This window comes from Heptranchias perlo, chromosome 10, assembly GCF_035084215.1.
Source record: "Heptranchias perlo isolate sHepPer1 chromosome 10, sHepPer1.hap1, whole genome shotgun sequence".
NCBI lineage: Eukaryota > Metazoa > Chordata > Chondrichthyes > Hexanchiformes > Hexanchidae > Heptranchias > Heptranchias perlo.
This window is the reverse complement of record NC_090334.1, coordinates 6,384,560-6,410,692: the sequence shown is the minus strand read 5'-3', so window position 1 is coordinate 6,410,692 and position 26,133 is coordinate 6,384,560. Positions and strand designations below refer to the sequence as shown.

At 48.9% G+C, this 26,133-nt stretch overlaps 1 protein-coding gene across 1 annotated transcript in view; it reads right to left on the bottom strand.

Annotated features, from left to right (window-relative positions):
* Positions 1–26,133, bottom strand: part of capn3a (calpain 3a, (p94)) — a 214,451-nt gene that overhangs the window by 104,275 nt on the left and 84,043 nt on the right. The window contains exons 4-5 of the mRNA XM_067991181.1: positions 8,468–8,601; positions 3,806–3,974 (exon numbers count right to left, since the gene is read on the bottom strand). Of these exons, the coding sequence (XP_067847282.1) occupies positions 3,806–3,974; positions 8,468–8,601 (303 nt within the window). The remainder of the gene's footprint in view (positions 1–3,805; positions 3,975–8,467; positions 8,602–26,133) is intronic.

Below are 26,133 nucleotides of genomic sequence, written 5' to 3'. Positions count from 1 at the left end.
GGGAGGGAGGAGGGCCTGTGATATCACGCGGGGAGGGAGGAGGGCCTGTGATATCACGCGGGGAGGGAGGAGGGCCTGTGATATCACGCGGGGAGGGAGGAGGGCCTGTGATATCACGCGGGGAGGGAGGAGGGTCTGTGATATCACGAGGGGAGGGAGGAGGGTCTGTGATATCACGCGGGGAGGGAGGAGGGCCTGTGATATCACGCGGGGAGGGAGGAGGGCCTGTGATATCACGCGGGGAGGGAGGAGGGCCTGTGATATCACGCGGGGAGGGAGGAGGGCCTGTGATATCACGCGGGGAGGGAGGAGGGTCTGTGATATCACGCGGGGAGGGAGGAGGGTCTGTGATATCACGCGGGGAGGGAGGAGGGCCTGTGATATCACGCGGGGAGGGAGGAGGGCCTGTGATATCACGCGGGGAGGGAGGAGGGTCTGTGATATCACGCGGGGAGGGAGGAGGGTCTGTGATATCACGCGGGGAGGGAGGAGGGCCTGTGATATCACGCGGGGAGGGAGGAGGGCCTGTGATATCACGCGGGGAGGGAGGAGGGCCTGTGATATCACGCGGGGAGGGAGGAGGGTCTGTGATATCACGCGGGGAGGGAGGAGGGTCTGTGATATCACGCGGGGAGGGAGGAGGGTCTGTGATATCACGCGGGGAGGGAGGAGGGTCTGTGATATCACGCGGGGAGGGAGGAGGGTCTGTGATATCACGCGGGGAGGGAGGAGGGTCTGTGATATCACGCGGGGAGGGAGGAGGGTCTGTGATATCACGCGGGGAGGGAGGAGGGTCTGTGATATCACGCGGGGAGGGAGGAGTGTCTGTGATGTCACGCGGGGAGGGAGGAGGGTCTGTGATGTCACGCGGGGAGGGAGGAGGGTCTGTGATATCACGCGGGGAGGGAGGAGTGTCTGTGATGTCACGCGGGGAGGGAGGAGGGTCTGTGATGTCACGCGGGGAGGGAGGAGGGCCTGTGATATCACGCGGGGAGGGAGGAGGGTCTGTGATATCACGCGGGGAGGGAGGAGGGTCTGTGATATCACGCGGGGAGGGAGGAGGGTCTGTGATATCACGCGGGGAGGGAGGAGGGTCTGTGATATCACGCGGGGAGGGAGGAGGGTCTGTGATATCACGCGGGGAGGGAGGAGGGTCTGTGATGTCACGCGGGGAGGGAGGAGGGTCTGTGATGTCACGCGGGGAGGGAGGAGGGTCTGTGATGTCACGCGGGGAGGGAGGAGGGTCTGTGATGTCACGCGGGGAGGGAGGAGGGTCTGTGATGTCACGCGGGGAGGGAGGAGGGTCTGTGATGTCACGCGGGGAGGGAGGAGGGCCTGTGATATCACGCGGGGAGGGAGGAGGGCCTGTGATATCACGCGGGGAGGGAGGAGGGCCTGTGATATCACGCGGGGAGGGAGGAGGGCCTGTGATATCACGCGGGGAGGGAGGACGGTCTGTGATATCACGCGGGGAGGGAGGAGGGTCTGTGATATCACGCGGGGAGGGAGGAGGGTCTGTGATATCACGCGGGGAGGGAGGAGGGCCTGTGATATCACGCGGGGAGGGAGGAGGGCCTGTGATATCACGCGGGGAGGGAGGAGGGCCTGTGATATCACGCGGGGAGGGAGGAGGGTCTGTGATATCACGCGGGGAGGGAGGAGGGTCTGTGATATCACGCGGGGAGGGAGGAGGGTCTGTGATATCACGCGGGGAGGGAGGAGGGTCTGTGATATCACGCGGGGAGGGAGGAGGGTCTGTGATATCACGCGGGGAGGGAGGAGGGCCTGTGATATCACGCGGGGAGGGAGGAGGGTCTGTGATATCACGCGGGGAGGGAGGAGGGTCTGTGATATCACGCGGGGAGGGAGGAGGGTCTGTGATATCACGCGGGGAGGGAGGAGGGTCTGTGATATCACGCGGGGAGGGAGGAGGGTCTGTGATATCACGAGGGGAGGGAGGAGGGTCTGTGATATCACGCGGGGAGGGAGGAGGGTCTGTGATATCACGCGGGGAGGGAGGAGGGTCTGTGATATCACGCGGGGAGGGAGGAGGGTCTGTGATATCACGCGGGGAGGGAGGAGTGTCTGTGATATCACGCGGGGAGGGAGGAGGGTCTGTGATATCACGCGGGGAGGGAGGAGGGTCTGTGATATCACGCGGGGAGGGAGGAGGGTCTGTGATATCACGCGGGGAGGGAGGAGGGTCTGTGATATCACGCGGGGAGGGAGGAGGGTCTGTGATATCACGCGGGGAGGGAGGAGGGTCTGTGATATCACGCGGGGAGGGAGGAGGGTCTGTGATATCACGCGGGGAGGGAGGAGGGTCTGTGATGTCACGCGGGGAGGGAGGAGGGTCTGTGATGTCACGCGGGGAGGGAGGAGGGTCTGTGATGTCACGCGGGGAGGGAGGAGGGTCTGTGATGTCACGCGGGGAGGGAGGAGGGTCTGTGATGTCACGCGGGGAGGGAGGAGGGTCTGTGATGTCACGCGGGGAGGGAGGAGGGTCTGTGATGTCACGCGGGGAGGGAGGAGGGTCTGTGATGTCACGCGGGGAGGGAGGAGGGTCTGTGATGTCACGCGGGGAGGGAGGAGGGTCTGTGATGTCACGCGGGGAGGGAAGAGGGTCTGTGATGTCACGCGGGGAGGGAGGAGGGTCTGTGATGTCACGCGGGGAGGGAGGAGGGTCTGTGATGTCACGCGGGGAGGGAGGAGGGTCTGTGATGTCACGCGGGGAGGGAGGAGGGTCTGTGATGTCACGCGGGGAGGGAGGAGGGTCTGTGATGTCACGCGGGGAGGGAGGAGGGTCTGTGATGTCACGCGGGGAGGGAGGAGGGTCTGTGATGTCACGCGGGGAGGGAGGAGGGTCTGTGATGTCACGCGGGGAGGGAGGAGGGTCTGTGATGTCACGCGGGGAGGGAGGAGGGTCTGTGATGTCACGCGGGGAGGGAGGAGGGTCTGTGATGTCACGCGGGGAGGGAGGAGGGTCTGTGATGTCACGCGGGGAGGGAGGAGGGTCTGTGATATCACGCGGGGAGGGAGGAGGGTCTGTGATATCACGCGGGGAGGGAGGAGGGTCTGTGATATCACGCGGGGAGGGAGGAGGGTCTGTGATATCACGCGGGGAGGGAGGAGGGTCTGTGATATCACGCGGGGAGGGAGGAGGGTCTGTGATATCACGCGGGGAGGGAGGAGGGTCTGTGATATCATGCGGGGAGGGAGGAGGGTCTGTGATATCACGCGGGGAGGGAGGAGCGTATGTGATATCACGCGGGGAGGAAGGAGTGTCTATGATATCACACGGGGAGGAAGGAGTGTCTATGATATCATAAAAAGGAGAACAGGATCTTTGAGATGAAACTTGGGAGGGGTGGTCACAGGATTTGTGACAAAACATAGGGTCTGTGATATTGCACAGGTGAGCGGTATAGGTCTATGATATCACATGGGTGAGGTCACAGGGTTTGTGGTATTACACAGGGGAGGAAACTGCTCCTCTCTGAGTCATTGAGATATCTGTACACTGACTATTGTCTCTCAGCCTCTCTCCCTCAAAGATACTTCTATGTACCAACTGGTGTCTCTGTTCCTCTGTGGGATGATATCAGAACATTGACTGGTGTCCTCCCCCCACCATGTCTATCAATCGGTCTGTTTCGGGCAGTCTGTATGAAACAGTGTTCCGAGTAGACATTCTCCAGTTTGAATGAACATTTAGATACGTATCTGTAACTTGACAGAATTATTCAAGGAAGTAGAATCACAACAGCTGGCATTCCAATGTTCTGCCAGTGGAGGGCGCACTTACATCAATGGAGCAGCCCATGAGAGAGCCTCTCTCGGTTGCCTTTTTCATGATCTTGAACAGATCCTTGGGGGCACCCTTCATCTCAAAGAATTCGGTAACTCCGCCGGTGAAATCCTCCATGGCTTCCGTGGTGTTGCCGCCCTTCAGCGCTTCGTAGGATCCGTGCAGCCTGAGTGACAGGTAAATAGGACGGGAGATGAAAGAACAGCCTGAGCTTTTTGACAAGCCGATTTTCATTTTCCCCAATTATCTCCTTTCCTTCTAATCGCACTGACGCCTTGCTGGGATAGGGTCCCACAAGCAGCCGCCGCCCTCCAGAACCTTACCCGTTCTTCCAGCGATTGAGCGTAGGTAGGCTATTCGACTATGGGCAGTATCACAGCTGAGCTTGATGCTGTGCTCAGCCCATCGGCACATACGTGTGCTGTCCAGCAGGAGTCACTGGATAATGATCAGGAGCGGGAACCTTGGTGGTCTGCAGTCAACCGTAAGAAAGAAAGAACGTGCATTTATATAGTGCCTTTCATGACCTTAGGACGTCCCAAAGCGCTTTACAACCAATGAAGTACTTTTTGAAGTGTAGTCACTGGTGTAATGTAGGAAACGCAGCAGCCAAATTATGCACAGCAAGATCCCACAAACAGCAATGAGATAAATGGCCAGATAATCTACTTCAGTGATGTTGGTTGAGGGATAAATATTGGCCAGGACACCGGAGAGAACTCCCCTGCTCTTCTTTGAATAGTGCAATGGGATCTTTAATATCCACCTGAGAGGGCAGACAGGGCCTTGGTTTAACATCTCATCCGAAAGATGGCACTTCCAACAGTGCACTGAAGGGTCAGCCTAGATTTTGTGCTCAAGTCTCTGGAGTGGGACTTGAACCCACAATATTCTGAGTCAGAGGTGAGAGTAGTACCACTGAGCCAAGGCTGACACCTTGCATGGTCATACCCAATCGGTGCCCTGGGTGAGATCAACTAACCCAGCAATGGCCAAGAGTCAAACCAAAGATCTCCCTGATCGAATGGCTGTGTTTCAGTAGCTCCTATCTAGAAGTTCCAGGACAGTTTTATCCCGTTTTAAAACAACAGGTATATGTTCCTTTTCTCTTTTTGGTTCTCCCCCTTCACTGTGTCACAGTGAGTGAGAAAGCATTGAGATCTCCTGCTAGGCCCCAGGGGAAGCCGTCCAGAGATGGATATTAAGAGCAGTTGAGATGGGACAGGTGAACCTCCTGTCCCTGATTGCTCATTGCTCCCTCTGCCTCCAAAAAAGCAACAAACTAATAACCCCAGCTCAGCAGGTGGGGTTTCCTCAATACCTCATACGTTCAGTAACAGGAACTTTGGGGGTGAAACTGGTCTTCAACGGTAGTGCAAAACAGGCCATAGCGAATAGGCAACTAGTTTTACAACCCGCCCAATTTAATTTTCCATTGAGAGCAGGCCGCTGATTCGCTATTGCCCACTCTGCATTATCGATGAAGACCAATTTCACCCGCTTTACCTTTTAATTGTCTTCTTTATATTTCAACTTACATAATATTTGAATCAGCACATCTGCAAGATAGCAAAAACTTAGACTTACAAACATTCTCTAAGCAGGACAGTACAGAGCCAGAATTATAGGCACAGGACCGTACAGAGCCAGAATTATACACACAGGACAGTACAGAGCCAGAATTATACACACAGGACCGTACAGAGCCAGAATTATACACACAGGACAGTACGGAGCCAGAATTATACACACAGGACCGTACAGAGCCAGAATTATACACACAGGACAGTACAGAGCCAGAATTATACACACAGGACAGTACAGAGCCAGAATTATACACACAGGATAGTACAGAGCCAGAATTATACACACAGGACAGTACAGAGCCAGAATTATACACACAGGACAGTACAGAGCCAGAATTACACACACAGGACCGTACAGAGCCAGAATTATAGGCACAGGACAGTACAGAGCCAGAATTATACACACAGGGCAGTATAGAGCCAGAATTATAGGCACAGGACAGTACAGAGCCAGAATTATACACACAGAACAGTACAGAGCCAGAATTATACACACAGGACCGTACAGAGCCAGAATTATAGGCACAGGACAGTACAGAGCCAGAATTATACACACAGGGCAGTACAGAGCCAGAATTATAGGCACAGGGCAGTACAGAGCCAGAATTATACACACAGGACAGTATAGAGCCAGAATTATAGGCACAGGATAGTACAGAGCCAGAATTATACACACAGGACAATACAGAGCCAGAATTATACACACAGGACAGTATAGAGCCAGAATTATAGGCACAGGACAGTACAGAGCCAGAATTATACACACAGGACAGTATAGAGCCAGAATTATAGGCACAGGACAGTACAGAGCCAGAATTATAGGCACAGGACAGTACAGAGCCAGAATTATACACACAGGACAGTTTAGAGCCAGAATTATAGGCACAGGACAGTACAGAGCCAGAATTATACACACAGGACAGTATAGAGCCAGAATTATAGGCACAGGACAGTACAGAGCCAGAATTATAGGCACAGGACAGTACAGAGCCAGAATTATACACACAGGATAGTACAGAGCCAGAATTATACACACAGGACAGTACAGAGCCAGAATTATACACACAGGACAGTACAGAGCCAGAATTATACACACAGGACAGTACAGAGCCAGAATTATACACACAGGACAGTATAGAGCCAGAATTATAGGCACAGGACAGTACAGAGCCAGAATTATACACACAGGACAGTATAGAGCCAGAATTATATGCACAGGATAGTACAGAGCCAGAATTATACACACAGGACAGTATAGAGCCAGAATTATATGCACAGGATAGTACAGAGCCAGAATTATACACACAGGACAATACAGAGCCAGAATTATAGGCACAGGACAGTATAGAGCCAGAATTATACACACAGGACAATACAGAGCCAGAATTATAGGCACTGGACAGTATAGAGCCAGAATTATACGCACAGGACAGTACATAGGAACAGGAGGAGGCCATTTAGCCCCTCGAGCCTGTTCCACCATTCAGTGAGATCATGGCTGATCTGTGACCTCACTCCATAGCCTCATATCCCTTAATACCTTTGGCTAAGAAAAATGTATCAATCTCAGATTTAAATTCAACAATTGAGCTAGCATCAAATGCTGTTTGCAGAAGAGAATTCCAAATTTCTATCACCCTTTGCGTGTAGAAGTGTTTCCTAACTTTACTCCTGTAAGTCCTGGTTCTAATTTTTAGGCTATGTCCCCTCGTCCCAACCAGCAGAAATAGTTTCTCTCTATCTACCCTATCAGTTCCCCTTAATATCTTGAAAACTTCAATCAAATTACCCCTTAATCTTCTAAATTCCAGGGAATACAACCCTAGTTTGTGAAATCTCTCCTCGTAATTTAACCCTTGGAGTCCAGGTTTCATTCTAGGAACATACGCTGCACTCCCTCCAAGGCCAATATATCCATCCTAAGGTGCGGTGCCCAGAACTGAACACAGTACTCCAGGTGTGGTCTAACCAGGGCTTTGTATAGCTGTAGCATAACTTCTACCCCCTTGTATTCTAGTCCTCTAGATATAAAGGCCATTATTTTCTGTACCTGTCCATCACATTTTAATGATCTATGTACATGGACCCCTAAGTTTCTTTGGACCTCCACTGTTTTGAGCTTTTCACCATTTAGAAAGTACTCTGTTCTATCCTTTTTAGTTCCAAAGTGGATGACCTCACACTTGCCTACATTGAAATGCATTTGCCACAGTTTTGCCCATTCACTTAATCTATTAATTTCTCTCTGTAATTTTATGCTTCCATCTACGCTGCTTATAATGCTGCCTATCTTTGTGTCATCGGCAAACTTGGATATGTGGCTCTCTAACCTGTCATCTAAGTCATTAATAAATACAGTGAATAGTTGAGGCCCACACACAGATCCCTGTGATACACCACAAGTCACATCCTGCCAATTTGAGTACCTGCCCATTATCCCTACTCTCTGTCTCCTGCCACTCAGCCAACTTCCTAACCAGGTCAATAATTTGCCCTTAATTCCATGAGCTTCCACTTTAGCTAACAGTCTCTTATGAGGGACTTTATCGAATGCCTTCTGGAAGTCCATATAAATAACATCCATAGACAATACTGAGTCAGAATTATACACACAGGACAATACAGAGTTAGAATTATACACACAGAGTAACAAAGAGTTAAGAGTCATTTACACAATTTATGAGGTAACTAGAGTCTCAGACATTGATACTTTCTATTTCAGGCAAGCTCTCCTGAATCTCTAGTTGATATTGTATTAAATTTGAGTTTTAGCACATGCTACTTGTTTGTGTTGTGGGTTGTACATAATCAGGAGCTCACCCATTTTATATGAAAGTCAACATTGTGGAAAACCAGGGGCAAATCCAAGAAAGTCAGCAAAGTTCCTGTTCAGGAAAAACGGTGATAACTCTGGGACAGTTCAGCAATGGACTGAAGCTGCTGGAGTCATGCATTTAATTGAATCACTCTGGGAGTTTTAACAAGAAACACACACGTCAGGTACCACTACCTGTCCAGTCTAAACAGCAGCAAATGACATTAGAGTGGAGCTCACCCAGCGGCCTGTACTCACTTGGCATAAGCCTTCTCCAGCAGAGCACTCCAGAACTCATTCCGCTCGGCAGATTTGGTGAAGACCAACTGGTTGTTGAAGGTGGGGATTCGGTCGTCAACAGTGACATCCACCCAGTCACCGAAACGCCAGAACTGCAACAAATGGTGAAGTGAGAACAGGGATAGAGAGGGTTAATATTCTGACAGCATGGGAAGAACTGCAGTCCCCTTACTCCGAGCATCTTAGTCGTGTGATGCGGTCCCAAGTTGCTGCACTCCAACCACCAGTGAGCACATTCAGAATGCGTAACAAGAAATATGAACATAAAATAGTCATAAATATAAAAATAAGATAGTCACTAATAATTTCAATAAGGAATTCAGGAGAAACTTCTTTACCCACACAGTGGTTAGAATGTGGAACTCGCTACCACAAGGAGTGGTTGAGGCGAAATCATAGATGCATTTAAGGAGAAGCTAGAGAAACAAATGAGGGAGAAAGGAATAGAATGATATGTTGATGGGGTTAGATGAAGGAGGCTCGTGTGGAGTGTAAACATCAGCACAGACTTGTTGGGCTGTGTCCCTCCTCCCCTGCAGCTGCGGTTCCACAGGTGCCTCAGGTCAGTGAAGCCCAAATTGTTCCCTCCCAGCCCCCCCACCTCAGCGGTGGAAATTGAGTGGCCGGCAGCGGAAAATGGGTGGGAGTTCCATTCCAACAGACTTTAGCACATGCCCCATTTTGCCGCATCATTTCCGCCGGCCCGGGGAAGCGCCTGCTTATATCTGGGTGGTTAAAGGTGATTGAAGGCAAATGAGGCGCAAAGTCCCATTTTTCTATCTGCCGGAAATCATAACCGGTCGGTTTCTATAACGGGCGGCTGATCCACATCGGTATTACGGCCAGGTGGCAGGATGAAAATCTACGCAGACAGCTTTCTAACAACCTGATGCCGACCCAGGACCCACTGGTCAATTAGACACGCAGACTAGATTCTAAAACAAGTGAGGTTTATTCAGCCACACTGTGTCTTTACTCAGCGATCAGCAAGACAGTGATAGGTTTTCCGTTCATCCCTCTCCCAACTCAAGCATTTCCCAGACTTTTATTCTTAGAGGCTGGGAGTTGTCAAAGGCAATTAAGGTCAACGATTTCTTAAAGCTACATTGCCTTTTATATAACTTCTGAAAGTGTTAGCTCGGATACAGAGCTCTCAACATCCTATGCCTTACATATCGTCCCTCTCTCACTCTGTTACAGCTTACTACCTGAGAACATTGTGACTGGAGCAGTATGTACTTTAATAGGTTGTTGAAAAATGAAAAAAGTGTGAGTCCAGGAAGCTTGAAATTTTTCTTGACCAGTGTAAAGGTTAAAGGTAGATTTAAACAGGATGTTTAACCAAAGAGCAGTGAGAACTCGATTTTCTTCAGACTTGAAGTTCCAACTGGGCTTAAGAAGGTTCAAGACCAGATTTTCCAATCGGCCTTCACACATGGTGGTGGAGTGCGAGTTCTGACCAGTGGAAATGTGATTGGGTGTGAGTTCCGAATAGTGGAAGTGTGATTGGGTGTGAGTTCCGAATAGTGGAAGTCTGATTGGGTGTGAGTTCTGACCAATGGAAGTGTGATTCGGTGTGAGTTCTGACCAATGGAAGTGTGATTGGGTTTGAGTTCTGACCAGTTGAAGTGTGATTCTGTCCAGAGGAAGTGTGATTGGGTGTGAGTTGTGATCAGTGGAAATGTGGTTGGGCGAAAGTTCTGACCAATGGAAGTGTGATTGGGTGTGAGTTCTAACCAGTGGAAGTGTGATTGGGTGTGATTCTGAGCAGTGGAAGTGTGATTGGGTGTGATTATGACTGGTGGAAGTGTGATTGGGTGTGATGCTGACCAGTGGAAGTGTGATTGGGTGTGATTATGACTGGTGGACGTGTGATTGGATTTGATTCTGACCAGTGGAGGTGTGATTGGGTGTGAGTTCTGACCAGTGGAAGTGTGATTGGGTGTGAGTTCTGACCAGTGGAAGTGTGATTGGGTGTGAGTTCTGACCAGTGGAAGTGTGATTGGGTGTGAGTTCTGGCAAGTGGAAATGTGATTGGGTGTGAGTTCTGGCAAGTGGAAATGTGATTGGGTGTGAGTTCTGGCAAGTGGAAGTGTGATTGGGTGTGAGTTCTGGCAAGTGGAAATGTGATTGGGTGTGAGTTCTGACCAGTGGAAGTGTGATTGAGTGTGAGTTCTGGCAAGTGGAAATGTGATTGGGTGTGAGTTCTGACCAGTGGAAGTGTGATTGGGTGTGAGTTCTGGCAAGTGGAAATGTGATTGGGTGTGAGTTCTGACCAGTGGAAGTGTGATTGGGTGTGAGTTCTGGCAAGTGGAAATGTGATTGGGTGTGAGTTCTGACCAGTGGAAGTGTGATTGGGTGTGAGTTCTGGCAAGTGGAAATGTGATTGGGTGTGAGTTCTGGCAAGTGGAAATGTGATTGGGTGTGAGTTCTGACCAGTGGAAGTGTGATTGGGTGTGAGTTCTGGCAGGTGGAAATGTGATTGGGTGTGAGTTCTGACCAGTGGAAGTGTGATTGGGTGTGAGTTCTGACCAGTGGAAATGTAATTGGGTGTGAGTTCTGACCAGTGGAAGTGTGATTGGGTGTGAGTTCCGACCAGTGGAAGTGTGATTGGGTGTGAGTTCTGCCCAGTGGAAGTGTGATTGGTTGTGAGTTCCAACCAGTGGAATTGTGATTTGGTGTGATTCTGACTGGTGGAAGTGTGATTGGGTGTGAGTTCAGAACAGTGGAAATGTGATTGTGCAGAGGTTCTGACCTATGGAAGTGTAATTAGGAGTGAGTTCTGATCGCTGAAAGTGTGATTAGATGTGAGTTCTGACCAGTGGAAGTGTGATTGGGTGTGAGTTCTGACCAGTGGAAGTGTGATTGGGTGTGAGTTGTGATCAGTGGAAATGTGATTGGGCGGAAGTTCTGACCAGTGGAAGTGTGATTGGGTGTGAATTCTGACCAGTGGAAGTGTGATTGCGTGTGAGTTCTGACAGGTGGAAGTGTGATTGGGTGTTAGTTCTGACTAGTGGAAGTGTGATTGGGTGTGATTCAGACCAGTGGAAGTGTGATTGGGTGTGAGTTGAGACCAGTTGATGTGTGATTGTGCGGGAGTTCTGACCAGGGGAAGTTTGATTGGGTGTGAGTTCTGACCAGTGGAAGTGTGATTGGGTGTGAGTTGTGATCAGTGGAAGTGTGATTGGGTGTGAGTTGTGATCAGTGGAAATGTGATTGGGCGGAAGTTCTGACCAGTGGAAGTGTGATTGGGTGTGAATTCTGACCAGTGGAAGTGTGATTGCGTGTGAGTTCTGACAGGTGGAAGTGTGATTGCGTGTGAGTTCTGACAGGTGGAAGTGTGATTGCGTGAGTCCTGACCAGTGGAAGTGTGATTGGGTGTGAATTCTGACCAGTGCAAGTATGTTTGGGTGTGAGTCCTGACCAGTGGAAGTGTGATTGGGTGTGAATTCTGACCAGTGGAAGTGTGATTGCGTGTGAGTTCTGACAGGTGGAAGTGTGATTGGGTGTTAGTTCTGACTAGTGGAAGTGTGATTGGGTGTGATTCAGACCAGTGGAAGTGTGATTGGGTGTGAGTTGAGACCAGTTGATGTGTGATTGTGCGGGAGTTCTGACCAGGGGAAGTTTGATTGGGTGTGAGTTCTGACCAGTGGAAGTGTGATCGGATGTGAGTTCTGACAGTTGGATGTGTGATTGGATATGAGATCTAACCGGTGGAAGTGTGATTGGGTGTGATTCTGACCGGTGGAAGTGTGGTTGGGTGTGAGTTCAGATCAGTGGAAAGGTGATTGGACGAGAGTTCTGACTAGTGGAAGTGTGATTGGGTGTGAGTTCTGATCAGTGGAAAGGTGATTGGCAGGAGTTCTGACAGGTGGAAGTGTGAATGGGTGTGAGTTCTGACCAATGCTTGTGTGATTGGGTGTGAGTTCTGACCAATGGAATTATGATTGGGTGTGAGTTCTGACCAATGGACGTGTGATTGGGCATGAATTCTGACCAGTGGAAGTGTGATTGGGTGTGAGTTCTGACAGGTGGAAGTGTGATTGGGTGTGATTCTGACCACTGGAAGTGTGACTGGATGTGAGTTCTGACAGGTGCAAGTGTGATTGGGTGTGATTTTGACCAGTGGAATTGTGATTGGGTGTGAGTTCTGACCGCTGGAAGTGTGATTGGATGTGAGTTCTGACAGGTGCAAGTGTGATTGGGAGTGAGTTCTGACCAGTGGAATTGTGATTGGGTGTGAGTTCTGACCAGTGGATGTGTGATTGGGTGTGAGTTGTGATCAGTGGAAATGTGATTGGGCGGAAGTTCTGACCAGTGGAAGTGTGATTGGGTGTGAGTTCTGACCAGTGCAAGTATGTTTGGGTGTGAGTTCTTACCAGTGGAATTGTGATTGGGTGTGAGTTCTGACAGGTGAAAGTGTGAATGAGTGTCAGTTCTGACTAGTGGAAGTGTGATTGGGTGTGATTCTGACCAGTAGAAGTGTGATTGGGTGTGAGTTCTGACCAGTGGAACTGTGATTGGTTGTGAGTTCGGACCAGTGGTAGTCTAAATGGGTGTGAGTTCTGACCAGTGGAAGTGTGATTGGGTGTGAGTTCTGACCAGTGGAACTGTGATTGGTTGTGAGTTCTGACCAGTGGTAGTGTAATTGGGCGTGAGTTCCGACCAGTGGAAGTGCGATTCGGCGTGAGTTCTTACCAGTGGAATTGTGATTGGGTGTGAGTTCTGACAGGTGAAAGTGTGAATGAGTGTCAGTTCTGACTAGTGGAAGTGTGATTGGGTGTGATTCTGACCAGTGGAAGTGTGATTGTGTGTGATTCTGAACAGTGGAAGTGTGATTGGGTGTGATTCTGACCAGTGGAAGTGTGATTGGGTGTGAGTTCAGACCAGTGGATGTGTGATTGTGCGGGAATTCTGACGAGTAGAAGTGTGAGTTCTGACCAGTGGAAGTGTGATTGGGTGTGAGTTCTGACCAGTGGAAGTCTGATTGGGTGTGAGTTCTGATCAGTGGAAATGTGGTTGGATGTGAATTCTGACAGTTGGAAGTGTGATTGGGTGTGATTCTGACCAGTGGAAGTGTGATTGGGTGTGAGTTCTGACCAGTGTAAGTGTGATTGAGTGTGAGTTCTGAACAATAGAAGTGTGATTGGGTGTCAGTTCTGACCAGTGGAAGTGTGATTGGGTGTGAGTTGTGATCAGTGGAAATGTGATTGGGCGGAAGTTCTGACCAGTGGAAGTGTGATTGGGTGTGAGTTCTGACCAGTGCAAGTATGTTTGGGTGTGAGTTCTTACCAGTGGAATTGTGATTGGGTGTGAGTTCTGACAGGTGAAAGTGTGAATGAGTGTCAGTTCTGACTAGTGGAAGTGTGATTGGGTGTGATTCTGACCAGTGGAAGTGTGATTGTGTGTGATTCTGAACAGTGGAAGTGTGATTGGGTGTGATTCTGTCCAGAGGAAGTGTGATTGGGTGTGAGTTGTGATCAGTGGAAATGTGGTTGGGCGAAAGTTCTGACCAATGGAAGTGTGATTGGATGTGAGTTCTAACCAGTGGAAGTGTGATTGGGTGTGATTCTGAGCAGTGGAAGTGTGATTGGGTGTGATTATGACTGGTGGAAGTGTGATTGGGTGTGATGCTGACCAGTGGAAGTGTGATTGGGTGTGATTATGACTGGTGGACGTGTGATTGGATTTGATTCTGACCAGTGGAAATGTGATTGGGTGTGAGTTCTGACCAGTGGAAGTGTGATTGGGTGTGAGTTCTGACCAGTGGAAGTGTGATTGGGTGTGAGTTCTGGCAAGTGGAAATGTGATTGGGTGTGAGTTCTGGCAAGTGGAAATGTGATTGGGTGTGAGTTCTGGCAAGTGGAAGTGTGATTGGGTGTGAGTTCTGGCAAGTGGAAATGTGATTGGGTGTGAGTTCTGACCAGTGGAAGTGTGATTGGGTGTGAGTTCTGGCAAGTGGAAATGTGATTGGGTGTGAGTTCTGACCAGTGGAAGTGTGATTGGGTGTGAGTTCTGGCAAGTGGAAATGTGATTGGGTGTGAGTTCTGGCAAGTGGAAATGTGATTGGGTGTGAGTTCTGACCAGTGGAAGTGTGATTGGGTGTGAGTTCTGGCAGGTGGAAATGTGATTGGGTGTGAGTTCTGACCAGTGGAAGTGTGATTGGGTGTGAGTTCTGACCAGTGGAAATGTAATTGGGTGTGAGTTCTGACCAGTCGAAGTGTGATTGGGTGTGAGTTCCGACCAGTGGAAGTGTGATTGGGTGTGAGTTCTGCCCAGTGGAAGTGTGATTGGTTGTGAGTTCCAACCAGTGGAATTGTGATTTGGTGTGATTCTGACTGGTGGAAGTGTGATTGGGTGTGAGTTCAGAACAGTGGAAATGTGATTGTGCAGAGGTTCTGACCTATGGAAGTGTAATTAGGAGTGAGTTCTGATCGCTGAAAGTGTGATTAGATGTGAGTTCTGACCAGTGGAAGTGTGATTGGGTGTGAGTTCTGACCAGTGGAAGTGTGATTGGGTGTGAGTTGTGATCAGTGGAAATGTGATTGGGCGGAAGTTCTGACCAGTGGAAGTGTGATTGGGTGTGAATTCTGACCAGTGGAAGTGTGATTGTGTGTGAGTTCTGACAGGTGGAAGTGTGATTGCGTGTGAGTTCTGACAGGTGGAAGTGTGATTGGGTGTTAGTTCTGACTAGTGGAAGTGTGATTGGGTGTGATTCAGACCAGTGGAAGTGTGATTGGGTGTGAGTTGAGACCAGTTGATGTGTGATTGTGCGGGAGTTCTGACCAGGGGAAGTTTGATTGGGTGTGAGTTCTGACCAGTGGAAGTGTGATTGGGTGTGAGTTGTGATCAGTGGAAGTGTGATTGGGTGTGAGTTGTGATCAGTGGAAATGTGATTGGGCGGAAGTTCTGACCAGTGGAAGTGTGATTGGGTGTGAATTCTGACCAGTGGAAGTGTGATTGCGTGTGAGTTCTGACAGGTGGAAGTGTGATTGCGTGTGAGTTCTGACAGGTGGAAGTGTGATTGCGTGAGTCCTGACCAGTGGAAGTGTGATTGGGTGTGAATTCTGACCAGTGCAAGTATGTTTGGGTGTGAGTCCTGACCAGTGGAAGTGTGATTGGGTGTGAATTCTGACCAGTGGAAGTGTGATTGCGTGTGAGTTCTGACAGGTGGTAGTGTGATTGGGTGTTAGTTCTGACTAGTGGAAGTGTGATTGGGTGTGATTCAGACCAGTGGAAGTGTGATTGGGTGTGAGTTGAGACCAGTTGATGTGTGATTGTGCGGGAGTTCTGACCAGGGGAAGTTTGATTGGGTGTGAGTTCTGACCAGTGGAAGTGTGATCGGATGTGAGTTCTGACAGTTGGATGTGTGATTGGATATGAGATCTAACCGGTGGAAGTGTGATTGGGTGTGATTCTGACCGGTGGAAGTGTGGTTGGGTGTGAGTTCAGATCAGTGGAAAGGTGATTGGCAGGAGTTCTGACAGGTGGAAGTGTGACTGGATGTGAGTTCTGACAGGTGCAAGTGTGATTGGGTGTGATTTTGACCAGTGGAATTGTGATTGGGTGTGAGTTCTGACCGCTGGAAGTGTGATTGGATGTGAGTTCTGACAGGTGCAAGTGTGATTGGGAGTGAGTTCTGACCAGTGGAATTGTGATTGGGTGTGAGTTCTGACCAGTGGATGTGTGATTGGGTGTGAGTTGTGATCAGTGGAAATGTGATTGGGCGGAAGTTCTGACCAGTGGAAGTGTGATTGGGTGTGAGTTCTGACCAGTGCAAGTATGTTTGGGTGTGAGTTCTTACCAGTGGAATTGTGATTGGGTGTGAGTTCTGACAGGTGAAAGTGTGAATGAGTGTCAGTTCTGACTAGTGGAAGTGTGATTGGGTGTGATTCTGACCAGTAGAAGTGTGATTGGGTGTGAGTTCTGACCAGTGGAACTGTGATTGGTTGTGAGTTCGGACCAGTGGTAGTCTAAATGGGTGTGAGTTCTGACCAGTGGAAGTGTGATTGGGTGTGAGTTCTGACCAGTGGAACTGTGATTGGTTGTGAGTTCTGACCAGTGGTAGTGTAATTGGGCGTGAGTTCCGACCAGTGGAAGTGCGATTCGGCGTGAGTTCTTACCAGTGGAATTGTGATTGGGTGTGAGTTCTGACAGGTGAAAGTGTGAATGAGTGTCAGTTCTGACTAGTGGAAGTGTGATTGGGTGTGATTCTGACCAGTGGAAGTGTGATTGTGTGTGATTCTGAACAGTGGAAGTGTGATTGGGTGTGATTCTGACCAGTGGAAGTGTGATTGGGTGTGAGTTCAGACCAGTGGATGTGTGATTGTGCGGGAATTCTGACGAGTAGAAGTGTGAGTTCTGACCAGTGGAAGTGTGATTGGGTGTGAGTTCTGACCAGTGGAAGTCTGATTGGGTGTGAGTTCTGACCAGTGGAAGTCTGATTGGGTGTGAGTTCTGATCAGTGGAAATGTGGTTGGATGTGAATTCTGACAGTTGGAAGTGTGATTGGGTGTGATTCTGACCAGTGGAAGTGTGATTGGGTGTGAGTTCTGACCAGTGTAAGTGTGATTGAGTGTGAGTTCTGAACAATAGAAGTGTGATTGGGTGTCAGTTCTGACCAGTGGAAGTGTGATTGGGTGTGAGTTGTGATCAGTGGAAATGTGATTGGGCGGAAGTTCTGACCAGTGGAAGTGTGATTGGGTGTGAGTTCTGACCAGTGCAAGTATGTTTGGGTGTGAGTTCTTACCAGTGGAATTGTGATTGGGTGTGAGTTCTGACAGGTGAAAGTGTGAATGAGTGTCAGTTCTGACTAGTGGAAGTGTGATTGGGTGTGATTCTGACCAGTGGAAGTGTGATTGTGTGTGATTCTGAACAGTGGAAGTGTGATTGGGTGTGATTCTGTCCAGAGGAAGTGTGATTGGGTGTGAGTTGTGATCAGTGGAAATGTGGTTGGGCGAAAGTTCTGACCAATGGAAGTGTGATTGGATGTGAGTTCTAACCAGTGGAAGTGTGATTGTGTGTGATTCTGAACAGTGGAAGTGTGATTGGGTGTGATTCTGTCCAGAGGAAGTGTGATTGGGTGTGAGTTGTGATCAGTGGAAATGTGGTTGGGCGAAAGTTCTGACCAATGGAAGTGTGATTGGATGTGAGTTCTAACCAGTGGAAGTGTGATTGGGTGTGATTCTGAGCAGTGGAAGTGTGATTGGGTGTGATTATGACTGGTGGAAGTGTGATTGGGTGTGATGCTGACCAGTGGAAGTGTGATTGGGTGTGATTATGACTGGTGGACGTGTGATTGGATTTGATTCTGACCAGTGGAAATGTGATTGGGTGTGAGTTCTGACCAGTGGAAGTGTGATTGGGTGTGAGTTCTGACCAGTGGAAGTGTGATTGGGTGTGAGTTCTGGCAAGTGGAAATGTGATTGGGTGTGAGTTCTGGCAAGTGGAAATGTGATTGGGTGTGAGTTCTGGCAAGTGGAAGTGTGATTGGGTGTGAGTTCTGGCAAGTGGAAATGTGATTGGGTGTGAGTTCTGACCAGTGGAAGTGTGATTGGGTGTGAGTTCTGGCAAGTGGAAATGTGATTGGGTGTGAGTTCTGACCAGTGGAAGTGTGATTGGGTGTGAGTTCTGGCAAGTGGAAATGTGATTGGGTGTGAGTTCTGGCAAGTGGAAATGTGATTGGGTGTGAGATCTGACCAGTGGAAGTGTGATTGGGTGTGAGTTCTGGCAGGTGGAAATGTGATTGGGTGTGAGTTCTGACCAGTGGAAGTGTGATTGGGTGTGAGTTCTGACCAGTGGAAATGTAATTGGGTGTGAGTTCTGACCAGTCGAAGTGTGATTGGGTGTGAGTTCCGACCAGTGGAAGTGTGATTGGGTGTGAGTTCTGCCCAGTGGAAGTGTGATTGGTTGTGAGTTCCAACCAGTGGAATTGTGATTTGGTGTGATTCTGACTGGTGGAAGTGTGATTGGGTGTGAGTTCAGAACAGTGGAAATGTGATTGTGCAGAGGTTCTGACCTATGGAAGTGTAATTAGGAGTGAGTTCTGATCGCTGAAAGTGTGATTAGATGTGAGTTCTGACCAGTGGAAGTGTGATTGGGTGTGAGTTCTGACCAGTGGAAGTGTGATTGGGTGTGAGTTGTGATCAGTGGAAATGTGATTGGGCGGAAGTTCTGACCAGTGGAAGTGTGATTGGGTGTGAATTCTGACCAGTGGAAGTGTGATTGTGTGTGAGTTCTGACAGGTGGAAGTGTGATTGCGTGTGAGTTCTGACAGGTGGAAGTGTGATTGGGTGTTAGTTCTGACTAGTGGAAGTGTGATTGGGTGTGATTCAGACCAGTGGAAGTGTGATTGGGTGTGAGTTGAGACCAGTTGATGTGTGATTGTGCGGGAGTTCTGACCAGGGGAAGTTTGATTGGGTGTGAGTTCTGACCAGTGGAAGTGTGATTGGGTGTGAGTTGTGATCAGTGGAAGTGTGATTGGGTGTGAGTTGTGATCAGTGGAAATGTGATTGGGCGGAAGTTCTGACCAGTGGAAGTGTGATTGGGTGTGAATTCTGACCAGTGGAAGTGTGATTGCGTGTGAGTTCTGACAGGTGGAAGTGTGATTGCGTGTGAGTTCTGACAGGTGGAAGTGTGATTGCGTGAGTCCTGACCAGTGGAAGTGTGATTGGGTGTGAATTCTGACCAGTGCAAGTATGTTTGGGTGTGAGTCCTGACCAGTGGAAGTGTGATTGGGTGTGAATTCTGACCAGTGGAAGTGTGATTGCGTGTGAGTTCTGACAGGTGGAAGTGTGATTGGGTGTTAGTTCTGACTAGTGGAAGTGTGATTGGGTGTGATTCAGACCAGTGGAAGTGTGATTGGGTGTGAGTTGAGACCAGTTGATGTGTGATTGTGCGGGAGTTCTGACCAGGGGAAGTTTGATTGGGTGTGAGTTCTGACCAGTGGAAGTGTGATCGGATGTGAGTTCTGACAGTTGGATGTGTGATTGGATATGAGATCTAACCGGTGGAAGTGTGATTGGGTGTGATTCTGACCGGTGGAAGTGTGGTTGGGTGTGAGTTCAGATCAGTGGAAAGGTGATTGGACGAGAGTTCTGACTAGTGGAAGTGTGATTGGGTGTGAGTTCTGATCAGTGGAAAGGTGATTGGCAGGAGTTCTGACAGGTGGAAGTGTGAATGGGTGTGAGTTCTGACCAATGCTTGTGTGATTGGGTGTGAGTTCTGACCAATGGAATTATGATTGGGTGTGAGTTCTGACCAATGGACGTGTGATTGGGCATGAATTCTGACCAGTGGAAGTGTGATTGGGTGTGAGTTCTGACAGGTGGAAGTGTGATTGGGTGTGATTCTGACCACTGGAAGTGTGACTGGATGTGAGTTCTGACAGGTGCAAGTGTGATTGGGTGTGATTTTGACCAGTGGAATTGTGATTGGGTGTGAGTTCTGACCGCTGGAAGTGTGATTGGATGTGAGTTCTGACAGGTGCAAGTGTGATTGGGAGTGAGTTCTGACCAGTGGAATTGTGATTGGGTGTGAGTTCTGACCAGTGGATGTGTGATTGGGTGTGAGTTGTGATCAGTGGAAATGTGATTGGGCGGAAGTTCTGACCAGTGGAAGTGTGATTGGGTGTGAGTTCTGACCAGTGCAAGTATGTTTGGGTGTGAGTTCTTACCAGTGGAATTGTGATTGGGTGTGAGTTCTGACAGGTGAAAGTGTGAATGAGTGTCAGTTCTGACTAGTGGAAGTGTGATTGGGTGTGATTCTGACCAGTAGAAGTGTGATTGGGTGTGAGTTCTGACCAGTGGAACTGTGATTGGTTGTGAGTTCGGACCAGTGGTAGTCTAAATGGGTGTGAGTTCTGACCAGTGGAAGTGTGATTGGGTGTGAGTTCTGACCAGTGGAACTGTGATTGGTTGTGAGTTCTGACCAGTGGTAGTGTAATTGGGCGTGAGTTCCGACCAGTGGAAGTGCGATTCGGCGTGAGTTCTTACCAGTGGAATTGTGATTGGGTGTGAGTTCTGACAGGTGAAAGTGTGAATGAGTGTCAGTTCTGACTAGTGGAAGTGTGATTGGGTGTGATTCTGACCAGTGGAAGTGTGATTGTGTGTGATTCTGAACAGTGGAAGTGTGATTGGGTGTGATTCTGACCAGTGGAAATGTGATTGGGTGTGAGTTCAGACCAGTGGATGTGTGATTGTGCGGGAATTCTGACGAGTAGAAGTGTGAGTTCTGACCAGTGGAAGTGTGATTGGATGTGAGTTCTGACCAGTGGAAGTCTGATTGGGTGTGAGTTCTGATCAGTGGAAATGTGGTTGGATGTGAATTCTGACAGTTGGAAGTGTGATTGGGTGTGATTCTGACCAGTGGAAGTGTGATTGGGTGTGAGTTCTGACCAGTGTAAGTGTGATTGAGTGTGAGTTCTGAACAATAGAAGTGTGATTGGGTGTCAGTTCTGACCAGTGGAAGTGTGATTGGGTGTGAGTTGTGATCAGTGGAAATGTGATTGGGCGGAAGTTCTGACCAGTGGAAGTGTGATTGGGTGTGAGTTCTGACCAGTGCAAGTATGTTTGGGTGTGAGTTCTTACCAGTGGAATTGTGATTGGGTGTGAGTTCTGACAGGTGAAAGTGTGAATGAGTGTCAGTTCTGACTAGTGGAAGTGTGATTGGGTGTGATTCTGACCAGTGGAAGTGTGATTGTGTGTGATTCTGAACAGTGGAAGTGTGATTGGGTGTGATTCTGAACAGTGGAAGTGTGATTGGGTGTGATTCTGACCAGTGGAAGTGTGATTGGGTGTGAGTTGTGATCAGTGGAAATGTGATTGGGCGGAAGTTCTGACCAGTGGAAGTGTGATTGCGTGAGTCCTGACCAGTGGAAGTGTGATTGGGTGTGAATTCTGACCAGTGGAAGTGTGATTGTGTGAGTCCTGACCAGTGGAAGTGTGATTGGGTGTGAATTCTGACCAGTGCAAGTATGTTTGGGTGTGAGTCCTGACCAGTGGAAGTGTGATTGGGTGTGAATTCTGACCAGTGGAAGTGTGATTGCGTGTGAGTTCTGACAGGTGGAAGTGTGATTGGGTGTTAGTTCTGACTAGTGGAAGTGTGATTGGGTGTGATTCAGACCAGTGGAAGTGTGATTGGGTGTGAGTTGAGACCAGTTGATGTGTGATTGTGCGGGAGTTCTGACCAGGGGAAGTTTGATTGGGTGTGAGTTCTGACCAGTGGAAGTGTGATCGGATGTGAGTTCTGACAGTTGGATGTGTGATTGGATATGAGATCTAACCGGTGGAAGTGTGATTGGGTGTGATTCTGACCGGTGGAAGTGTGGTTGGGTGTGAGTTCAGATCAGTGGAAAGGTGATTGGACGAGAGTTCTGACTAGTGGAAGTGTGATTGGGTGTGAGTTCTGATCAGTGGAAAGGTGATTGGCAGGAGTTCTGACAGGTGGAAGTGTGATTGGGTGTGAGTTCTGACCAATGGAATTATGATTGGGTGTGAGTTCTGACCAGTGGACGTGTGATTGGGCATGAATTCTGACCAGTGGAAGTGTGATTGGGTGTGAGTTCTGACAGGTGGAAGTGTGATTGGATGTGAGTTCTGACAGGTGCAAGTGTGATTGGGTGTGATTTTGACCAGTGGAATTGTGATTGGGTGTGAGTTCTGACCAGTGGAAGTGTGACTGGATGTGAGTTCTGACAGGTGCAAGTGTGATTGGGTGTGATTTTGACCAGTGGAATTGTGATTGGGTGTGAGTTCTGACCAGTGGATGTGTGATTGGGCGTGAGTTGTGATCAGTGGAAATGTGATTGGGCGGAAGTTCTGACCAGTGGAAGTGTGATTGGGTGTGAGTTCTGACCAGTGGAATTGTGATTGGGTGTGAGTTCTGACAGGTGAAAGTGTGAATGAGTGTCAGTTCTGACTAGTGGAAGTGTGATTGGGTGTGATTCTGACCAGTGGAAGTGTGATTGTGTGTGATTCTGAACAGTGGAAGTGTGATTGGGTGTGAGTTCTGACCAGTGGTAGTGTGATTGGGTGTGAGTTCTGACCAGTGGAACTGTGATTGGTTGTGAGTTCTGACCAGTGGTAGTGTAATTGGGTGTGAGTTCTGACCAGTGGAAGTGTGATTGGGTGTGAGTTCTGACCAGTGGAACTGTGATTGGTTGTGAGTTCTGACCAGTGGTAGTGTAATTGGGTGTGAGTTCTGACCTGTGGAAGTGTGATTGGGCGTGAGTTCCGACCAGTGGAATTGTGATTGGGTGTGAGTTCTGACCAGTGGATGTGTGATTGGGTGTGAGTTGTGATCAGTGGAAATGTGATTGGGCGGAAGTTCCGACCTGTGGAAGTGTGATTGGGCGTGAGTTCTGACCAGTGGAAGTGTGATTGGGTGTGAGTTCTTACCAGTGGAATTGTGATTGGGTGTGAGTTCTGACAGGTGAAAGTGTGAATGAGTGTCAGTTCTGACTAGTGGAAGTGTGATTGGTTGTGATTCTGACCAGTGGAAGTGTGATTGTGTGTGATTCTGAACAGTGGAAGTGTGATTGGGTGTGATTCTGACCAGTGGAAGTGTGATTGGGTGTGAGTTCAGACCAGTGGATGTGTGATTGTGCGGGAATTCTGACGAGTAGAAGTGTGAGTTCTGACCAGTGGAAGTGTGATTGGGTGTGAGTTCTGACCAGTGGAAGTCTGATTGGGTGTGAGTTCTGATCAGTGGAAATGTGGTTGGATGTGAATTCTGACAGTTGGAAGTGTGATTGGGTGTGATTCTGACCAGTGGAAGTGTGATTGGGTGTGAGTTCTGACCAGTGTAAGTGTGATTGAGTGTGAGTTCTGAACAATAGAAGTGTGATTGGGTGTCAGTTCTGACCAGTGGAAGTGTGATTGGGTGTGAGTTGTGATCAGTGGAAATGTGATTGGGCGGAAGTTCTGACCAGTGGAAGTGTGATTGGGTGTGAGTTCTGACCAGTGCAAGTATGTTTGTGTGTGAGTTCTTACCAGTGGAATTGTGATTGGGTGTGAGTTCTGACAGGTGAAAGTGTGAATGAGTGTCAGTTCTGACTAGTGGAAGTGTGATTGGGTGTGATTCTGACCAGTGGAAGTGTGATTGTGTGTGATTCTGAACAGTGGAAGTGTGATTGGGTGTGATTCTGACCAGTGGAAGTGTGATTGGGTGTGAGTTGTGATCAGTGGAAATGTGATTGGGCGGAAGTTCTGACCAGTGGAAGTGTGATTGGGTGTGAATTCTGACCAGTGGAAGTGTGATTGCGTGAGTCCTGACCAGTGGAAGTGTGATTGGGTGTGAATTCTGACCAGTGCAAGTATGTTTGGGTGTGAGTCCTGACCAGTGGAAGTGTGATTGGGTGTGAATTCTGACCAGTGGAAGTGTGATTGCGTGTGAGTTCTGACAGGTGGAAGTGTGATTGGGTGTTAGTTCTGACTAGTGGAAGTGTGATTGGGTGTGATTCAGACCAGTGGAAGTGTGATTGGGTGTGAGTTGAGACCTGTTGATGTGTGATTGTGCGGGAGTTCTGACCAGGGGAAGTTTGATTGGGTGTGAGTTCTGACCAGTGGAAGTGTGATCGGATGTGAGTTCTGACAGTTGGATGTGTGATTGGATATGAGATCTAACCGGTGGAAGTGTGATTGGGTGTGAGTTCAGATCAGTGGAAGTGTGATTGGACGAGAGTTCTGACTAGTGGAAGTGTGATTGGGTGTGAGTTCTGATCAGTGGAAAGGTGATTGGCAGGAGTTCTGACAGGTGGAAGTGTGAATGGGTGTGAGTTCTGACCAATGCTTGTGTGATTGGGTGTGAGTTCTGACCAATGGAATTATGATTGGGTGTGAGTTCTGACCAGTGGACATGTGATTGGGCATGAATTCTGACCAGTGGAAGTGTGATTGGGTGTGAGTTCTGACAGGTGGAAGTGTGATTGGATGTGAGTTCTGACAGGTGCAAGTGTGATTGGGTGTGATTTTGACCAGTGGAATTGTGATTGGGTGTGAGTTCTGACCAGTGGAAGTGTGACTGGATGTGAGTTCTGACAGGTGCAAGTGTGATTGGGTGTGATTTTGACCAGTGGAATTGTGATTGGGTGTGAGTTCTGACCAGTGGATGTGTGATTGGGTGTGAGTTGTGATCAGTGGAAATGTGATTGGGCGGAAGTTCTGACCAGTGGAAGTGTGATTGGGTGTGAGTTCTGACCAGTGGAATTGTGATTGGGTGTGAGTTCTGACAGGTGAAAGTGTGAATGAGTGTCAGTTCTGACTAGTGGAAGTGTGATTGGGTGTGATTCTGACCAGTGGAAGTGTGATTGTGTGTGATTCTGAACAGTGGAAGTGTGATTGGGTGTGAGTTCTGACCAGTGGTAGTGTGATTGGGTGTGAGTTCTGACCAGTGGAACTGTGATTGGTTGTGAGTTCTGACCAGTGGTAGTGTAATTGGGTGTGAGTTCTGACCAGTGGAAGTGTGATTGGGTGTGAGTTCTGACCAGTGGAACTGTGATTGGTTGTGAGTTCTGACCAGTGGTAGTGTAATTGGGTGTGAGTTCGACCTGTGGAAGTGTGATTGGGCGTGAGTTCCGACCAGTGGAATTGTGATTGGGTGTGAGTTCTGACCAGTGGATGTGTGATTGGGTGTGAGTTGTGATCAGTGGAAATGTGATTGGGCGGAAGTTCCGACCTGTGGAAGTGTGATTGGGCGTGAGTTCTGACCAGTGGAAGTGTGATTGGGTGTGAGTTCTTACCAGTGGAATTGTGATTGGGTGTGAGTTCTGACAGGTGAAAGTGTGAATGAGTGTCAGTTCTGACTAGTGGAAGTGTGATTGGTTGTGATTCTGACCAGTGGAAGTGTGATTGTGTGTGATTCTGAACAGTGGAAGTGTGATTGGGTGTGATTCTGACCAGTGGAAGTGTGATTGGGTGTGAGTTCAGACCAGTGGATGTGTGATTGTGCGGGAATTCTGTCGAGTAGAAGTGTGAGTTCTGACCAGTGGAAGTGTGATTGGGTGTGAGTTCTGACCAGTGGAAGTCTGATTGGGTGTGAGTTCTGATCAGTGGAAATGTGGTTGGATGTGAATTCTGACAGTTGGAAGTGTGATTGGGTGTGATTCTGACCAGTGGAAGTGTGATTGGGTGTGAGTTCTGACCAGTGTAAGTGTGATTGAGTGTGAGTTCTGAACAATAGAAGTGTGATTGGGTGTCAGTTCTGACCAGTGGAAGTGTGATTGGGTGTGAGTTGTGATCAGTGGAAATGTGATTGGGCGGAAGTTCTGACCAGTGGAAGTGTGATTGGGTGTGAGTTCTGACCAGTGCAAGTATGTTTGTGTGTGAGTTCTTACCAGTGGAATTGTGATTGGGTGTGAGTTCTGACAGGTGAAAGTGTGAATGAGTGTCAGTTCTGACTAGTGGAAGTGTGATTGGGTGTGATTCTGACCAGTGGAAGTGTGATTGTGTGTGATTCTGAACAGTGGAAGTGTGATTGGGTGTGATTCTGACCAGTGGAAGTGTGATTGGGTGTGAGTTGTGATCAGTGGAAATGTGATTGGGCGGAAGTTCTGACCAGTGGAAGTGTGATTGGGTGTGAATTCTGACCAGTGGAAGTGTGATTGCGTGAGTCCTGACCAGTGGAAG